The sequence below is a fragment of the Tachypleus tridentatus genome, chromosome 4, assembly GCF_004210375.1.
Source record: "Tachypleus tridentatus isolate NWPU-2018 chromosome 4, ASM421037v1, whole genome shotgun sequence".
Classification (NCBI taxonomy): domain Eukaryota; kingdom Metazoa; phylum Arthropoda; class Merostomata; order Xiphosura; family Limulidae; genus Tachypleus; species Tachypleus tridentatus.
The window spans coordinates 117,660,157-117,680,735 of NC_134828.1; the positions used below are offsets into that span (position 1 = coordinate 117,660,157).

Genomic DNA, 20,579 nt, shown 5'->3' on the forward strand with positions numbered 1-20,579 from the left:
TACATTTTCCTAACGGAGGTTCACACTGATATTTTGTAAATATCAGTATTTCTCATTCAATAAGTTTTTATCTGTGATGCAAACTTTTTGTGTGTTCTTAAAATTAACTGAATTCTTAAATAATAATTTAGACGAACTGTTGTTATTAGTGAAACGTGTCCGCCATACGTTTGTAGGGGTCACATCCCGCACATGTGCGTATTGTTGCAAAGATAATTATATAACAATGCACATAACCAACAATTCATGTATTCCGCACGTGCAACGTGTTCTTTTGTTGTCGTTTTTTAAGCTTTACTATTTGTTAAGAATATAAATTTTCCGGTTCCAATAGAAGTGAATGAAAATAATGTCTGTAAAGAACCACACATTAAGAAAACTGCCCCTGGTGAAAGATCCTAAAACAGTGGGAACTTCAGATACAACAAACAAAGAGTAAACTTAGATACAGAGGAAATCACTAATGTGCTGTGAAGAACTTACTAAGGTGTATCGTCTGCTAACGCACGCTCCTCCGAGAAGCCGGCCGTCCACTTACAAGAACAGACGGTTTGAAGTCCAATTGCCGTAAACGAGTTGAACTATCAATCGATTAAAAACATCTTTTTTTTTTTTTTTGCGTAAGAAATGAGTTGAGACTAAACTGCGCGTAAATGAGACCTCTAGCGACAGTAACCCTACATTTTTATTTTATTTTGTCATGAAGTGTAAATACACGAGAACAAAAGGAACTGAAATATTGGATATTTTCCAATTCAACATTCAAATTACCGACACCAGAATTATATTTACAAAATTCATGTTGCTCGTGGATGATAAATAATCTTCTGGGTTGAGAAATATATATATTAATATGCAGGTCAAGTTGTATACAACCACTAATAAATTATCATCTCACTTACAAACCAAATGTTGCTTACAACACTCCAAAACATTGGAATGAAACACAGAGATTTATACAAAGTACTGGGGTAAACTTTTCATTCTAGTGAAGTAAAACGATAATTATCATCACGTATTAACTAAGTTTAATTAACATACTTATTGTATTAGCTAATATTTAATTAACGTACTTATTGCATTAGTTAATATTTAATTAACGTATTTATTGTATTAGCTAAGTTTAATTAACGTACTTATTGTATTAGCTAATATTTAATTAACGTACTTATTGTATTAGCTAATATTTAATTAACCTACTTATTGTATTAGCTAATATTTAATTAATGTACTTACTGCATTAGCTAATATTTAATTAACGTACTTATTGTATTAGATAAGTTTAATTAATGTACTTATTGCATTAGCTAATATTAAATTAATATATAGTTAAGAATTCAAGACAGTCTCTACGTAACCGAATAACTGTGATTGGTGTACCAGTATTATACGGTACCTTGCAGGTAACGAGAACCATTACGATACTAACCATTGGGCTCAACATTTTAACGCTTTATAAGATCCATGACGATTGATTTGGAATAATTAAATACGGAACTTCACGTCATGTGAGTTGGGAACATTGTGAATAAGATAAACATTGGTTATTTATATCTGGTATTTTTAACACTTGTTACAAATAAAGGCGTTATCACCAGCCCATGCAACAACAACGTACAAAACGAAATTGGTTGAAGAGAAATAAGACGGAATAAATCTTTCTGATTAAGTGCGGTTTTCTTTTATTGTGGCTTCCTTTGGGATATAGTAATGACCTTTACTTACTTGTTTCCAAGACAGTTTCAGGATCAGCTGGACACCTTCACAGTTGTCTGATTTTACACATGACATACTGCTAAAAGCAATAAAAGGCACTTACCACATCCTTGACAAGAGACGTTCGCTGACCCTTCACACGGTTGTTCATAGAGCAGCCGTCAGTTAAAGAACACACTACACGAGCACACAAATCACACCAGTTGTACGTAGAGTCCACCGAACTCGTTGTGGCTGGCAGGACAGAACCCTTTACTACAGCACTTTCGGAAATTGAGTTCCCTACGAAGAGGAAAAAATCCGCTTAAACCAAACTGTCACAGTTCTTCTAACGTCCACTTCTGCAAGAACTGTGCAGAGACAAACGTCTTCGGTGTTCATACGGCAGTGTAGTAGAAATGATACATCCGCTAGAACATCACATTGTCAAGATAAATAACGTCTCCAATAGTAGTGTGTCAAAACATCATGTTTTCTGTGACCCGCTAGCCACAGAATGTACACTTCCTACTTCATGTTTAGCACGTGGAGCAGATATAACGTGATCCAGTTTCTCCGAGCCCTCGTGCTCGGGCTGCGCGATCCTTTACTACTCGTGGAAAATCTGGCTGGTGCCCGACAGTTACTGGCTTCTCTTCTCGCTCACTTCCCCGCCATTCTCCACTAACGCCCTCACACGCTCAGATAGGTAACTATTACTCCAAAGATATCCACAAAGCTAGAAAGAAGGCAGTGTTTGTATATTAAAGATGTAACACAGTTTTGAAATGAATGGTTTTAAATGTAAAGTCACAGCTATGTACGTGTGTATTAAACGATATAGGTTGACAATTAATCGGTTCTTAACCATTGTATTTAAAACTTAACTTTAATTATATCTGTTAGTGTGACGGGTTTCACTGTCATGATATGGGCGGAGACAACGGTCACAAAACACCTGTATAACCCGATCAGAGTAAGCCAATCAGAAAATTATGGTAATAACCTTCCCCGCCTACCCGACACGCAACAACTGGCAAAAGGTGCACGAGATTTTGGTTCCGTGACCGTCGCCTGCGGTGACGTCCCAGTGGCTGGGGCGCGCGCAAGGTTGCTTTTTTCTCATATCGCTATATCGTGTTTCTACACGCTAACAAGCCTGGTGACATCTTTTATCTGATCACGGTGTCGAAACAATAAAAGATAACGACACCTTGACACCGTAATCTAGTTTGTGAATCTGTGGCGACATTGGTGGTTCACACGTTCAGCGTGATAAGAATGCAATAAAACCGTCAACTCGACAAAATAGATGTCTCGGCTACCTGGTGGCACGGGCCTACTTTTCAAACTGTTTATGTATTCTACGATATTTTAAGTCTCATATAAGAACTCCTGAGTTCGAGGATAGCCGGATCACCTCAGTAAACGACGAGTCAAGCATAAAAAGATATTAAGAACTGCGTTCTTCGCTGGTCATGTTGTATAAGAAGTTGTTGGCTCTACAGTAAGTTACCTCAACAGTTAACGGCCCTGTTGGTCCAAAAGTAAAATTAGTCTTCAGGAAACTTACTGAATGACATTTATTAAACTGGTTTTGATTTTTAACTGATGTAGAAAAGTAGCAGCTGGAAAAAATGTTGTCATAAATAAGTGTAATATTGAATATGTCTTATATTAAATAAGTGTTATATTAAATATGTCTTATATTAAATAAGTGTTATATTAAATATGTCTTATATTAAATAAGTGTAATATTAAATAAGTGTTATATTAAATAAGTGTAATATTAAATATGTCTTATATTAAATAAGTGTAATATTGAATAAGTGTTATATTAAATATGTCTTATATTAAATAAGTGTTATATTAAATATGTCTTATATTAAATAAGTGTAATATTAAATAAGTGTTATATTAAATATGTCTTATATCAAATAAGTGTTATATTAAATAAGTGTAATATTAAATATGTCTTATATTAAATATGTCTATTATTAAATAAGTGTTATATTAAATATGTCTTATATTAAATAAGTGTCATATTAAATATGTCTATATTAAATATGTCTTATATTAAATAAGTGTTATATTAAATATGTGTTATATCAAATAAGTGTTATATTAAATAAGTGTAATATTAAATATGTCTTATATTAAATATGTCTATTATTAAATAAGTGTTATATTAAATATGTGTTATATTAAGTAAGAAACTCAAACCAAACTTAAATATTGTTCTATTAGAAACGTTTTTTTCGTACGTAATGTGTTTGTCATTTCATTCTAGAGAAATGAATGTAAATAACAATATGTGACACCTATTATTAGGTGTCTCAGTTTACGTTGAGTGTACCATTATTTATTATTGTATATTGCCTATGAGTTGTGAGAAACCTAAATAAAGAGTTGATTGATGTCTACAAGAGAAACAAATTTGGTTTCTTCACAAGTTTCTGCTCACACGTTCACAAAAAGCTATCTGCGCAAGGTTTCCCATCATTTGAACTGTGAGACGAACACCCACCTCCAACTCCTGGGCTGCTCTTGTCTGACCGAATAAGGGGCTTTGACCACCACTCTTATAATGCATTTCTGGCCACAAATTGCAGAGCACGTGCTTACAGTTACAGGACGTGAGCCATAAATCATTGGATTCCCAGACTGAGCACGCTACTCACTGGGCCACGCCCAGATAAAAAATTATAATTAACAGTATAGACTGTATCGCAAGTAAGCACTATTAATAAGAAGACAACCTAAACAGTATTCTAAGTACAGACAATTAAAAAGGAAGTTTATAAAATATAAATGCGACCGTAGACTGTTTAATAGGATGTCATTACAATGCTTTATTAAACAAGACCGTAGACTGTTTAATAGGATGTCATTACAATGCTTTATTAAACAAGACCGTAGACTGTTTAATAGGATGTCATTAAATATTTCATTAAACATTAGCGTAGACTGTTTAATAAGATGTAATTTTAATGCTTCGTAAACAAGACCGTAGACTGTTTAATAAGATGTAATTTTAATGCTTCATTAAACAAGACCGTAGACTGTTTAATAAGCAGGCATGACTTAAATATTTCATTAAATAAGAACATAGGGTTTTTAGTAACGAGATGTCGATAAAATACTACATTTGAAAGACTAGATCACTTAAGCTGTGGCATGTGTTGTTGGTATTAACCCACTCTTGTCAGTATAACATGACTTGTATCAAACGTTTATTTTTTTATTTTTAGTTATTGTTTCAATCTTACAGAAGTTTACCATAGTATTTGTTGATAATTCTAGTTTTTGAATAAACCTACTGTCATTAATTTTACTGTCCTGAAAGAAGCTAATAGTTCGTTTGTTTTGAATTTCGCGCAAAGCTACTCGAGGGCTATCTGCGCTAACCGTCCCTAATTTAGCAGTGTAAGAGTAGAGGGAAAGCAGCTAATCATCACCACCCACCGCCACTCTTGGGCTACTCTTTTACCTTCGAATAGTGGGATTGACCGTCGTATTATAAGGCCCCCACGGCTGAAAGGGCGAGCATGTTAGGCGCGACGGGGATTCAAACCCACGACTCTCAGATTACGAGTCAAACGCCTTAATCCACCTGGCCATGCCAGGACCTGCATGTTTTAATATAAGTTACAAACCTTTTGTAACAATAATTTTCCAATGTATCATGTTTATTGTTGGCATGGTGTCTGGAATCGAAATTAAATGAAGACCATGTCTTACATCGGTTGTTTATATATCACATTTCACGTGTATCATCAGATATCCGTACCATGTCTTTCATCGGTTGTTTATATATAACATTTCACGTGTGTCATCAGATATCAGTACCATGTCTTTCATCGGTTGTTTATGTATAGCATTTCACGTGTATCATCAGATATGCGTACCATATCTTCTTCAGAGTGTTGTTTATGTGTAACATTTCACGTGTATCATCAGATATCCGTACCATGTCTTTCATCGGTTGTTTATGTATAACATTTCACGTGTATCATCAGATATCCATATTATATCTTCTTCAGAGTGTTGTTTATGTATAACATTTCACGTGTATCATCAGATATCCGTTCCATATCTTCTTCAGAGTGTTGTTTATGTATAGCATTTCACGTGTATCATCAGATATCCGTACTATATCTTCTTCAGAGTGTTGTTTATGTATAACATTTCACGTGTATCATCAGATATCCGTACCATGTCTTTCATCGGTTGTTTATGTATAGCATTTCACGTGTATCATCAGATATCCGTATTATATCTTCTTCAGAGTGTTGTTTATGTATAACATTTCACGTGTATCATCAGATATCCGTTCCATATCTTCTTCAGAGTGTTGTTTATGTATAGCATTTCACGTATATCATCAGATATCCGTACCATGTCTTCTTCAGAGTGTTGTTAATGTATAACATTTCACGTGTATCATCAGATATCCGTACCATGTCTTCTTCAGAGTGTTAAGTTACTTTATAAAAACTGTAGTTAATTCTCTACTTTGTTTTACTTATTACAACATATCAATGTTTATTGATAATACACGGTTAAAATGTTAGTTTTACAGAAAGACTGTTTTACATAAGCTGCTACCTAAATAGCTTTAGGTCCTTATAATTAATATTCAGAAGAGATTTTGACATATGTCTTGTTCTTCTCAAGTAACGTATCGGTGCTCTGCTGTTGTTCCAACCGAGACGATGGGTTCATCGTCAGGTGCTCTGCTGTTGTTCCAACTGAGACGATGGGTTCATCGTCAGATGCTCTGCTATTGTTCCCACCGAGACGATGGGTTCATCGTCAGATGCTCTACTGTTGTTCCAACCGAGACGATGGGTTCATCGTCAGGTGCTCTGCTGTTGTTCCCACCGAGACGATGGGTTCATCGTCAGATGCTCTACTGTTGTTCCAACCGAGACGATGGGTTCATCGTCAGGTGCTCTGCTGTTGTTCCAACTGAGACGATGGGTTCATCGTCAGGTGCTCTGCTGTTGTTCCAACTGAGACGATGGGTTCATCGTCAGGTGCTCTGCTGTTGTTCCAACCGAGACGATGGGTTCATCGTCAGATGCTCTGCTGTTGTTCCAACCGAGACGATGGGTTCATCGTCAGATGCTCTGCTGTTGTTCCAACATTTTATTGAAATGTTTGGCAGACTGTCTGTTTTGAAATAATTAAAAACCAAAACAATATCCTCTAACGTTAAATATGAAAACCTGGTGGGTTAGAGCCTTGTATCAGATCAGAACTTATCGAGATGGTGAATATTACTAAAGTTACGATGTAAACACAATATGGTACATTGTATTCAATGTGAAACATGTTCCTATACTGTCAACTAGATTTAGAACACAAGATTTGTTAACCTTACGGCTCTAAAGTTACGACACAAGGTTTGTCAATCCATCTGTTGTATAGTTAGAACACATGGTTTCTTAATTTTGTGGTTGTGCATTTAGAACACATGGTTTGTTAATTCATCGGTTGTAAAGTTAAATGACAAGGTTTGTCAGTCCTACATTTCAATAGTAAGACACAAGTTTCGTTAATGGCTTACTCAAAAAAATACAAAACTCGAAAATAAATTTTAAGAAAGAATATTTGCTAGCAGGTGGCACTCATAGTAAGGTGTGCACAATTAATACGATAAAACTTCGATGACACCATTAACCATGTCCATTATTACTTTAACCAGCGAAAGAACGTGAAACACATATGAACCATATTGGCCTCCGATTTCCAACAGTTTTACACTTCAGATAAGGTAGTGGGTGCATAATACCCGTGACGTAAGTGGTAAGTAGCCACAATTCAACGCGGTTGAAAGCTCGAGACCGTGCTGGTCATGATTTTGGATCTCCATTGCGGTCTAGAAGCGACATGTTGAAATAAAAGACCCTTACTCAGTAGCGTTTCGTGTTGGTCAACTTTATATCGTTACGTGTTCCTCCCTGTTTCTCGCTTTCATGTCAATAATATTTTAACATATTAGTAGTATTAAACTATACGACAGATATCTTAACTCTCACAGTAGTTTGTTCATGGAACACAGTAAAATTCATTATTTCGTATCTGAGATAGTTTATATAGTTGTCGTCACCGAACTTACAGTTTCAGCACCTTTGATGACAATTACCTTTGGAGCCGCCTTTCCATCCTCTCATTGTTTCATCTACTAAATATTATTGTTCATCAGTGATAAGTTTTCGAGTCATGGAAGTAAGAATGCATAACCTAACTTTGAAATAACAATGCGAAATGTAACAAGTATATCTAAATTTATGGAAGTAACAACTCAACAACCACGCATGTCATGTTGACTACTTAGAAATAGAACAAAAACAGCCAAAGAAAGAAATCGTAACTCGTTAAAACGATCAATCTAAAAACATTAGAGAAAAAAAATGTCCTTACTATATACGATACTTAGACAACATCTCAATCGACATGATATAGAAGGAACCATAAATCTAACATAATCAGACAGTACCTCAATCTACGTGACCAATGAGGAACCATAAATCTAACATAATCAGACAGTACCTCAATATACGTGACCAATGAGGGACCATAAATCTAACATAATCAGACAGTACCTCAATATACGTGACCAATGAGGAAACCACAGAAAAGGAATGGACTTGGTTCAAAACATCTTTACTAAATATTGTGAAAACGGAGGAAGAAATGAACAACTTGATGGTAGAAAGTTTGATTTGATATTTGATGGAATTAAATAGAAATGAAAAACTTGAACAAACAGTTCATAGAATAATAAAACGAGAAAAATGCAGCAAATAATACATAGTACTAAATAATACATAGTTCTAAATAATGCATAGTTCTAAATAATACATAGTACTAAATAATACATAGTTCTAAATAATGCATAGTTCTAAATAATGCATAGTTCTAAATAATACATAGTTCTAAATAATACATAGTTCTAAATAATACATAGTACTAAATAATACATAGTTCTAAATAATACATAGTTCTAAATAATACATAGTTCTAAATAATACATAGTACTAAATAATACATAGTTCTAAATAATACATAGTACTAAAAGTGTGTAAAAAGTAGTAAAAGCACCAAAGGATACATTCTGACTATAATACATGGAAGATAAATGTGTACACTCGTCGAAAGAGTTATTAATAACTCCTCAGCCCTGATGTCACACGACTTTCTTACCTCACTGCAAATGATAACCTTAACAACAAATGAGAATATTTGGTATAACAACAGACACGAATAACTTTCATTCCAATATTTCGTGATTCACAAGACCTCTAGTACCACAAGAAGAGGTATTAGATGTAATCATAAAGAATCCAAAGAGTAAGGTACATCAACAGAGATTATTGTGATAACCCCTTAGATCAAGTGACTAAATGGAACCTTCATTAGGGCCTGTTAAAGACTGTTGAAAGAGCAATAAGTTAACTCAGTATGGAAGAAGAAATAATACTGATGTGAAAAATACTCTGCCATCCAGGTAAAATGCATAATACTATCCTAGCATTTATATGACTTTTTATCTCTCTCTATTCCTAAGTCATTGGAAATGACTTACAATATTAGGCTATTTAATGATGAGAACCGATAAATTATACTAGGCTATGTAGTGACGAGAACCAATAAGTTATATTAGGCTATGTAGTGACAAGAAGCAATAAGTTATATTAGGCTATGTAGTGACGAGAACCAATAAGTTATACTAGGCTATGTAACGATGAGAACCAATGAACTTGTCTCAGGTTCTTTTTGTTATCATAAGTTTTGATGTCTCACTCTGATCACCATATGTTTGTCATCATTGTAAAAATACAATAAACACTTTATTTTCTAACTAATATGCTTACTTTGCCTTTGTACTTCTGCCACCGACGGAGGTTATGTTTGTATGTGTTTGTCAGGAAGAATTCTCGAAAACTGTTGAAAGAATTTGCACAAAAGCTTGTATACAATCGAAATATGACACAAATTAAAAGTGACTAGTTTTTGGAGGGCCAAGGTCACAGCAAGGTCACCTGTATGTTCATACAGAAGTAGTGTTTTCACACTCTCTATAACTCGTTTCACATTTATCATATTTTGATGAAACTTAGTTGACGTGTAGAAAGTTATTCGTGGTTGTTTTGCCAAAAAGGGTTCATATCCAACAAAGAGATTTTCGATTTTTTGAGGACCGAATATTTGTAATGGAAGTACACGATCCATGAAGTTCTCCTCTTTGGATTTGTTTGTTTTTTAATGGACAAGAAATGACGTATTGTTTATGGATGACACAGCTCCAGGTATTTGTTTGTTTTTTAATGGACAAGAAATGACGTATTGTTTGTGGATGACACAGCTCCAGGGATTTGTTTGCTTTTTAATGGACAAGAAATGACGTATTGTTTGTAGATGACACAGCTCCAGGGATTTGTTGTTTTTTTTAATGGACAAGAAATGACGTATTGTTTGTGGATTACACAGCTCCAGGAATTTGTTTGTTTTTTAATGGACAAGAAATGACGTATTGTTTGTGGATGACACAGCTCCAGGGATTTGTTTGTTTTTTAATGGACAAGAAATGACGTATTGTTTGTAGATGACACAGATCCAGGGATTTGTTTGTTTTTTAATGGACAAGAAATGACGTATTGTTTGTGGATTACACAGCTCCAGGGATTTGTTTGTTTTTTAATGGACAAGAAATGACGTATTGTTTGTGGATGACACAGTTCCAGGGATTTGTTTGTTTTTAATACACAAGAAATGACGTATTGTTTGTGGATGACACAGCTCCAGGGATTTGTTTGTTTTTTAATGGACAAGAAATGACGTATTGTTTGAGGATGACACAGCTCCAGGGATTTGTTTGTTTTTTAATGGACAAGAAATGACGTATTGTTTGTGGATGACACAGCTCCAGGGATTTGTTTGTTTTTTAATGCATAAGTGTGTTGTGTTTGTTTTTCTTACAGCAAAGCAACATCAGCCTATCTGATGTATCCACCTAGGGGAATCAAACCCCTGAATTTAGAGTTGTAAATCCGGAGACTTATCACTGTCCCAGCAGGGACTAATATACAAGAAAGGATGTATTGTTTGTAGATGACACAGCTCCAGGGATTTGTTTGTTTTTTAATGGACAAGAAATGACGTATTGTTTGTGGATGACAAAGCTCCAGGGATTTGTTTGTTTTTTAATGGACAAGAAATGACGTATTGTTTTAGACAGCTCCAGGGATTTGTTTGTTTTTTAATGGACAAGAAATGACGTATTGTTTGTGGATTACACAGCTCCAGGGATTTGTTTGTTTTTTAATGGACAAGAAATGATGTATTGTTTGTGGATGACACAGCTCCAGGGATTTGTTTGTTTTTTAATGGACAAGAAATGACGTATTGTTTGTGGATGACACAGCTCCAGGGATTTGTTTGTTTTTTAATGGACAAGAAATGACGTATTGTTTGTAGATGACACAGCTCCAGGGATTTGTTTGTTTTTTAATGGACAAGAAATGACGTATTGTTTGTGGATGACACAGCTCCAGGGATTTGTTTGTTTTTTAATGGACAAGAAATGACGTATTGTTTGTGGATGACACAGCTCCAGGGATTTGTTTGTTTTAATGGACAAGAAATGACGTATTGTTTGTAGATGACACAGCTCCAGGGATTTGTTTGTTTTTAATACACAAGAAATGGCGTATTGTTTGTGGATGACACAGCTCCAGGGATTTGTTTGTTTTTTAATGGACAAGAAATGACGTATTGTTTGTGGATGACACAGCTCCAGGGATTTGTTTGTTTTTTAATGGACAAGAAATGACGTATTGTTTGTGGATGACACAGCTCCAGGGATTTGTTTGTTTTTTAATGCATAAGTGTGTTGTGTTTGTTTTTCTTACAGCAAAGCAACATCAGCCTATTTGATGTATCCACCTAGGGGAATCAAACCCCTGAATTTAGAGTTGTAAATCCGGAGACTTATCACTGTCCCAGCAGGGACTAATATACAAGAAAGGATGTATTGTTTGTAGATGACACAGCTCCAGGGATTTGTTTGCTTTTTAATGGACAAGAAATGACGTATTGTTTGTAGATGACACAGCTCCAGGGATTTGTTTGTTTTTTAATGGACAAGAAATGACGTATTGTTTGTGGATTACACAGCTCCAGGGATTTGTTTGTTTTTTAATGGACAAGAAATGACGTATTGTTTGTAGACAGCTCCAGGGATTTGTTTGTTTTTTAATGGACAAGAAATGACGTATTGTTTGTGGATTACACAGCTCCAGGGATTTGTTTGTTTTTTAATGGACAAAAAATGATGTATTGTTTGTGGATGACACAGCTCCAGGGATTTGTTTGTTTTTTAATGGACAAGAAATGACGTATTGTTTGTGGATGACACAGCTCCAGGGATTTGTTTGTTTTTTAATGGACAAGAAATGACGTATTGTTTGTAGATGACACAGCTCCAGGGATTTGTTTGTTTTTTAATGGACAAGAAATGACGTATTGTTTGTGGATTACACAGCTCCAGGGATTTGTTTGTTTTTTAATGGACAAGAAATGACGTATTGTTTGTGGATGACACAGCTCCAGGGATTTGTTTGTTTTTTAATGGACAAGAAATGACGTATTGTTTGTAGATGACACAGCTCCAGGTATTTGTTTGCTTTTTAATGGACAAGAAATGACGTATTGTTTGTAGATGACACAGCTCCAGGGATTTGTTTGTTTTTTAATGGACAAGAAATGACGTATTGTTTGTAGATGACACAGCTCCAGGAATTTGTTTGTTTTTAATGGACAAGAAATGACGTATTGTTTGTGGATTACACAGCTCCAGGGATTTGTTTGTTTTTTAATGGACAAGAAATGACGTATTGTTTGTGGATGACACAGCTCCAGGGATTTGTTTGTTTTTTAATGGACAAGAAATGACGTATTGTTTGTAGATGACACAGCTCCAGGGATTTGTTTGTTTTTTAATACACAAGAAATGACGTATTGTTTGTGGATGACACAGCTCCAGGGATTTGTTTGTTTTTTAATGGACAAGAAATGACGTATTGTTTGTGGATTACACAGCTCCAGGGATTTGTTTGTTTTTTAATGGACAAGAAATGACGTATTGTTTGTAGATGACACAGCTCCAGGGATTTGTTTGTTTTTTAATGCATAAGTGTGTTGTGTTTGTTTTTCTTACAGCAAAGCAACATCAGCCTATCTGATGTATCCACCTAGGGGAATCAAACCCCTGAATTTAGAGTTGTAAATCCGGAGACTTATCACTGTCCCAGCAGGGACTAATATACAAGAAAGGATGTATTGTTTGTAGATGACACAGCTCCAGGGATTTGTTTGCTTTTTAATGGACAAGAAATGACGTATTGTTTGTAGATGACACAGCTCCAGGAATTTGTTTGTTTTTTAATGGACAAGAAATGACGTATTGTTTGTGGATTACACAGCTCCAGGGATTTGTTTTTTTTAATGGACAAGAAATGACGTATTGTTTGTAGACAGCTCCAGGGATTTGTTTGTTTTTTAATGGACAAGAAATGACGTATTGTTTGTGGATTACACAGCTTCAGGGATTTGTTTGTTTTTTAATGGACAAGAAATGATGTATTGTTTGTGGATGACACAGCTCCAGGGATTTGTTTGTTTTTTAATGGACAAGAAATGACGTATTGTTTGTGGATGACACAGCTCCAGGGATTTGTTTGTTTTTTAATGGACAAGAAATGACGTATTGTTTGTAGATGACACAGCTCCAGGGATTTGTTTGTTTTTTAATGGACAAGAAATGACGTATTGTTTGTGGATTACACAGCTCCAGGGATTTGTTTGTTTTTTAATGGACAAGAAATGACGTATTGTTTGTGGATGACACAGCTCCAGGGATTTGTTTGTTTTTTAATGGACAAGAAATGACGTATTGTTTGTAGATGACACAGCTCCAGGGATTTATTTGTTTTTTAATACACAAGAAATGACGTATTGTTTGTGGATGACACAGCTCCAGGGATTTGTTTGTTTTTTAATGGACAAGAAATGACGTATTGTTTGTGGATGACACAGCTCCAGGGATTTGTTTGTTTTTTAATGGACAAGAAATGACGTATTGTTTGTGGATGACACAGCTCCAGGGATTTGTTTGCTTTTTAATGGACAAGAAATGACGTATTGTTTGTAGATGACACAGCTCCAGGGATTTGTTTGTTTTTTAATACACAAGAAATGACGTATTGTTTGTGGATTACACAGCTCCAGGGATTTGTTTGTTTTTTAATGGACAAGAAATGACGTATTGTTTGTAGATGACACAGCTCCAGGGATTTGTTTGTTTTTTAATGCATAAGTGTGTTGTGTTTGTTTTTCTTACAGCAAAGCAGCATCAGCCTATCTGATGTATCCACCTAGGGGAATCAAACCCCTGAATTTAGAGTTGTAAATCCGGAGACTTATCACTGTCCCAGCAGGGACTAATACACAAGAAAGGATGTATTGTTTGTAGATGACACAGCTGTTTTTCTGCTTACTTAGATTTATTTATCTCTGATCTAAATTGTGAGAATTTCAAACGGTTGAGCGATTCGCACAACTTCTGTTATTTTTTTAATAATTTGTTTCGATATTAATGATAAGGCGTTAATATACATTTGGTTACAACGTATTTAATTACTGGCAATAATGATAAGGCGTTAATATACATTTGGTTACAACGTATTTAATTACTGGCAATAACGATAAGGCGTTAATATACATTTGGTTACAACGTATTTAATTACTGGCAATAATGATTTATAATTTACCTTTAGAAATCGTGAAAATTAACAAACCATACATAGCTAACAGCTCTTAAACTGTAATATATTTTTAAAATTTCAAGGAAAGTGTCAAATAACATCTATGTTATCAAGAGACAACAAAATAACGAACGAAAAAATAACAAAAACGGGTAAAAGTCAATACTCTCACATAGACCAATAGTATCAACACGTGACAGATTATATACTTTCAGGTAGACCAATGGTGTCAGTACGTGATATAGTTAATACCCTCAGATGGACCTATAGTAGCAACACGTGACAGATTATATACTTTCAGGTAGACCAATGGTGTCACTACGTGATATAGTTAATACCCTCAGATGGACCTATAGTAGCAACACGTGACAGATTATATACTTTTAGGTAGACTAATGGTGCCAGCACGTGGTATAGTTAATACCCTCAGATGGGCCTAGAGTATCAACACGTAACAGATTATATACTTTCAGGTAGACCAATGGTGTCAGCACGTGATATAGTTAACACCCTCAGATGGACCTATAGTATCAACACGTGACAGATTATATACTTTCAGGTAGACGAATGGTGTCAGCACGTGATATATTTAATACTCTCACATGGACCTATATTATCAACACGTGAGATACTTTATACTTTCAGGTGGACGAATGGTGTCAGCACGTGATATATTTAATACTCTCACATGGACCTATATTATCAACACGTGAGATATTTTATACTTTTAGGTAGCCCAATGGTCACCTTTAGGCTCTTAATATAACATAAGGCCGAAAGTGGTTCTGCTATTGGTTAGAGTGACAGCCAGTTCGAACCCAGTCACTACGAAAGAGTCCCACTTCATTTTTGGGTCGGGAGTACGTTACAGCTACAGAATAATAGCCCAAGAGTTGGCGGTGGGTGCTGTTGAGTAATTGCCTTCTCTGTAGTTTATCTGTTCAAAATTAGGGACAGCTACCTCAGATAGTAACGTGGTACGAATATCCAACAATGAAACACAATATAAAATACTGATTTCTACCTCTTTTGGAAAATTTCATTCAATACTTATACAATAAATTTTAAAATAGTAAAATTACAGCAAAAAAGAACCTAATTACATAGTTTTCAAACGAACTCATTAAAATCATTTTCAATAACCATGAAGCAAATATTATCATTCAGATCATAATAGAGCATTGTAGTATATATTGTTATGTTGTTGCTTTGGAATTTTGCGCAAAACTACACGAGGGCTATCTGCGCTAGCCGACCCTAATTTAGCAGTGTAAGACTTGAGGGAAGGCAACTAGTCATCACCACCCACCGGTAGCCTTAACCCACACGGCCATTTCGGGCCTTATACATTGTTATATAATAATACGATTAAACAATTTGTTTGGTAATACACACGTTCTTAGTAATGATTGTAAACAAACTGAAACAAATTATTGTTGTTATCTAATTTGTTTAAATCACACATTAAAATCTTTATATTTCAAGTGTTAGGGAATCGCATAGGATTTTTATAACGTAAATAACTAAAATTTTTCGATTATTTCATTAATATGTCTTTACGACTCGTTATAGAAAGTTTGAAAAATGTAGCGAGATTGATTAAATATATTTTGGAAGCAGATAAAACATACTTTTGATAACAAAGTAAATGTTTAACTAGTATTATAAAACTCTTGTTGCTACATATATGTTATATTATATATTTTTAAATATTTATTCCCAAGATTTAACGGATAATTTAAAATAGTCGTTTGTTATGCAGATCCTAAGATTAATGTAATATTTTTAAAGCATAGTTGAATAAAAAAAAATATTCAAGAAACTAATATAACAAATGTATAGTTCTACTTGGATTATGTGCGCTCTACATACCGCCCGATATATAAGCCCACAGTCATATGACTGCGTTACAGAGAGAGGAGCTGGGCAGTTTACAATTCTATAGATCATTAGAAAGGAAAGTTTTAAAACTGTTTTGAAAATTACTTTTAATAACATATACTTCTAATAGTACTGTTTAATAATATATACTTCTAACAGTACAGTAGTTTAATAATACATACTTCTAACAGTACGGTTGTTTAATAATAATAAATATTTCTAACAGTATGGTTCTTTAATAATAATAAATATTTCTAACAGTATGGTTCTTTAATAATAATAAATATTTCTAACAGTATGGTTCTTTAATAATATATACCTCTAACAATATGGTTGTTTAATAACAACACATACTTCTCACAGAACGGTTTTGTAATAATATAAATTTCTAACATTATAGTAATTTAATAATATACACTACAACCAGCACGGTTGATCAATAGTGATAACACATACCCCTAACAGCACGGTTGTTTAATAATATTATATGCTTTGAACACTACAGTTGTTTAGTAATATATACTTCTAACAGTACGGTTGATCAGTAATGTATACTTCTAACAGTGTATTTTTGTAATAATACATACTACTAACAGTCGGTTGTGTAATAATAATATATACTTTTAACAGTACGGTTTTGTAATAATATATATTTCTAACAGTACGGTTCTTTAATAATAATATATATTTCTAGCAGTACGTTTGTACAATAATATATACTTCTAACAGTATGGTTATTTAATATATTTTTAACACTACGATTGTTTAATAATTATATATATATCTAACAGCACGATTGTTTAATAATTATGTATATATCTAACAGCACGATTGTTTAATAATTATGTATATATCTAACAGCACGATTATTTTTGTTTTGATAATATATACTACTACCAATACGATTGTTAACTAATATACACTTTTAACAGTCGGTTGTTTAAAAATAATATATTCTGCTAGCATCACGGTTATTTATAACGTATACTTCTAACAGCACGGTTGTTAAATAATAATACGTACTTTTAACAATATGGTTTTGTAATGATGTGTACTTCTAATACTACGGTTGTTTAATAATGTACACTCTAACTGTACGGTTGTTTAATAATATATATTTCTAACACTACGGTTGTTTGTCACGTATACTTCTAAGAGTACTGTTGTTTAAAAATAATATATACATCTAACAGTCGGTTGTTTAATAATAATATATACTTCTAACATCACGGTTCTTTATCACGTATACTTCTGACAGCACGGTTATCCGTGATGACGAGAAAACCCACTCGTAAAGAAAAATATATATCTAAAAACAGCTGATGTGGATAGAGAAAAACTCTATATAGAGGAGCCAACAACGTTTTGACCTTCTTCGGACATCGTCAGGTTCACAAAGAAAGAAAGACATAACTGACCGATAGCTGACCACATGTTTGAAGGCGGTTATGTAACTGAATGTAGGAATGTAGAGGGCGTGCTTAGATGTTGGATTATATTTATTATTATAGATATAAAGATGTTCCTTTGTATTGGTTTATTTTGGGCTTGAATTGTATAAGTAAGGCTTCTTTAATTTTGCGTTTGTTTATGTTTGTTTCTTTATTTAGTATTTGAGTGTTTTCTATGGTTATATTGTGTTTATTTGACTTACAGTGTTTGAAAACGTGTGAAGGTGACTATTTTATGTTTTTTGAATCTGGTTTCCATTTTTCTACTTGTGTCTCCAATATAGAAGTCGTGGCAGTTATAACATTGTATTTTATAAATAATGTTGGTGTGGTGTTTGTCAGTGTAGTTTTTACAGAGTATAGACCTCAGTTTTGTGCCTAGTTTTTGAATAAATTTGGTATTAACTGGAATATCATATTTTGTTATTAGTTTTTGCCAAATGTTGGTTATTTTTCTGCTGATGTCGGGAATATATGGTATGCAGCAGTATATGGTTTCGTGATTTTTTGATTCGTGAGATATATTTACTTTTGTTGGTTGATTTTGCTTTCTGTCTAGGTGTGTGCGTATAATGTTTTCTACGGTTTGTGGAGGAAACTTATTGATGTTGATGAAGTATTGTTTTATTTTGTCTAATTCATCGTTTTAAATATATAACACCACGGTTGTTTAAAAATAATACACACTTTTAACAGTACGGTATTGTAATAATATATACTTCTAACAGTACGGTTGTTTAACAGTAATATATATTTCTCCCACTACGGTTGTTTATCACATATACTACTAACAGTACGATTGTTCAATAATACATTCATCAAACAGTACGTTTGTTTATAATGTATACTGCTAACAATACGGCTGTTCAGTAATAATGCATACTTCTAACAGTACGGTTTTGTAATAATATATACTTCTGACAGTACGATTGTTTAATAATAATGTATATTTCTCACACTACGGTTGCTTATCACGTATATTTCTCACACTACGGTTGCTTATCACGTATATTTCTAACAGCACGGTTGTTCAGTTATAATATATACTTCTAACAGCATGCTTGTTTAATAATGATATAAATTTCTAACACTACGGTTGTTTAATAATAATGTATATAACTAGCAGCACGGTTGTTTAATAATATATGCTTCTAACACTACGGTTCTTTATCAAGTATACTTCTAACAGTATCGTTGTTTAATAATAATATATATTCCTGGCATTGCCGTTGTTTAATAATATATACTTCCAACAGTGCGGTTTCTTAATAATATATTCTTCTAACTGCGAGTATTGATTTAAATCTTATACTTTTGTTGGTGGACGTCTACTGTTAGTAGTGAACTTCTAGTATTTATTCTGAACTTACACTTTTGTTGCTGGACTTCTTTTATTTATTTGAAACTTATACTTTTGTTGGTGGACGTCAAGTATTAGTAGTGAACTAACAGTATTTACTTTGAACTTATACTATTGTTCGTGAACTTCTAGTATTAATAGTGAACTTCTACTATTTATTTGGAACTTATACTTTTGTTGGTGGATTTCTAATGTTAGTAGTGACCTCTAGTATTTATTTGAAACTTATAATCTTGTTGGTGGACTTCAAGTATTAGTAGTGAACTTCTAGTATTTAATTTGAACTTATACTAGTGTTGCTGGACTTCCAGTATTTATTTGGAACTTATACTTTTGTTGGTAGACTTCTAGTATTTATTTGGAACTTATACCTTTGCTGCTGGACTTATAGTGTTAGTAGTGAACTTCTACTATTTATTTTGAACTTATACATTTGTTGGTGGACTTCTAGTGTTAGTAGTGAACATCTAGCATTGATTTGAAACTTATACTTTTGTTGCTGGAATTCTAGTATTAGTAGTGAACTTCTACTATTTATTTGGAACTTATACTTTTGTTGGTGAACTTCTAATGTTAGTAGTAACTTCTGATATATATGTTGAACTTATAATTTTGTTGCTGGACTTCTAGTATTTATTTTTAAGTTATACTTTTTTTGTGGATTTTCTAGTATTAGTGGTGAACTTCTAGTGTTTATGTGTCACTTACACTTTTGTTGGTTCACTTCTAGTGCAAGTATAGAACTTCTAGTATTTATACAGAACTTATACTCTTGTTCCTGGACTTCAAGTATTTATTTGGAACTTACACTTTTGTTGGTGAACTTCTAATGTTAGTAGTAACTTCTAGTATATATTTTGAACCTATACTCTTGTTGGAGAACTTCTAGTATTCGCAGTAAACTTATAGTAATTAATCGGAAGTTATACTTTTGTTGGTGTACTTCTAGTGTTAGTAGTGAACTTATAATTTTGTTGCTGGACTTCTAGAGTTAGTAGTGAACTTCAAGTATTTATGTGGCACTTATACTTTTCTTGGTGGACTTCTAGTATTAGTAGTGAACTTCCAGTATTTATATTGAACTTATACTATTGTAGCTGGACTTCCAGTATTTATTTTGAACTTATAATTTTGTTGATGGACTTCTAGTGTTTGTTGTGAACTTCTAGTATTTATTTTGAACTTATATATTTGTTGGTGGACTTCTAGTAGTGGACATCTAGTATTGATTTGGAAATACTTTTGTTGCTGGAATTCTAGTATTAGTGGTGAACTTCTAGTATCTATTTGGATCTTATACTTTTGTTGGTGGACTTCAAAGTATTTATTTTGAACTTATACTCTTGTTGGAGAACTTCT

The 20,579-nt window shown here is 33.6% G+C and overlaps 2 protein-coding genes across 2 annotated transcripts in view; one reads left to right on the forward strand and one right to left on the reverse strand.

The window, feature by feature from the left end:
• Positions 1-2,574, reverse strand: part of LOC143249940 (zinc finger protein basonuclin-2-like) — a 212,819-nt gene extending 210,245 nt beyond the window's left edge. The window contains exon 1 of the mRNA XM_076500559.1: positions 1,820-2,574. Within this exon, the coding sequence (XP_076356674.1) occupies positions 1,820-1,867 (48 nt within the window). The 5' untranslated portion in view covers positions 1,868-2,574. The remainder of the gene's footprint in view (positions 1-1,819) is intronic.
• A 317-nt stretch (positions 2,575-2,891) lies between these two features.
• LOC143249941 (uncharacterized) overlaps positions 2,892-20,579 on the forward strand; it is a 32,202-nt gene continuing 14,514 nt past the window's right edge. The window contains exon 1 of the mRNA XM_076500562.1: positions 2,892-3,202. The gene's annotated coding sequence lies outside the window, so the exon portion shown is untranslated. The remainder of the gene's footprint in view (positions 3,203-20,579) is intronic.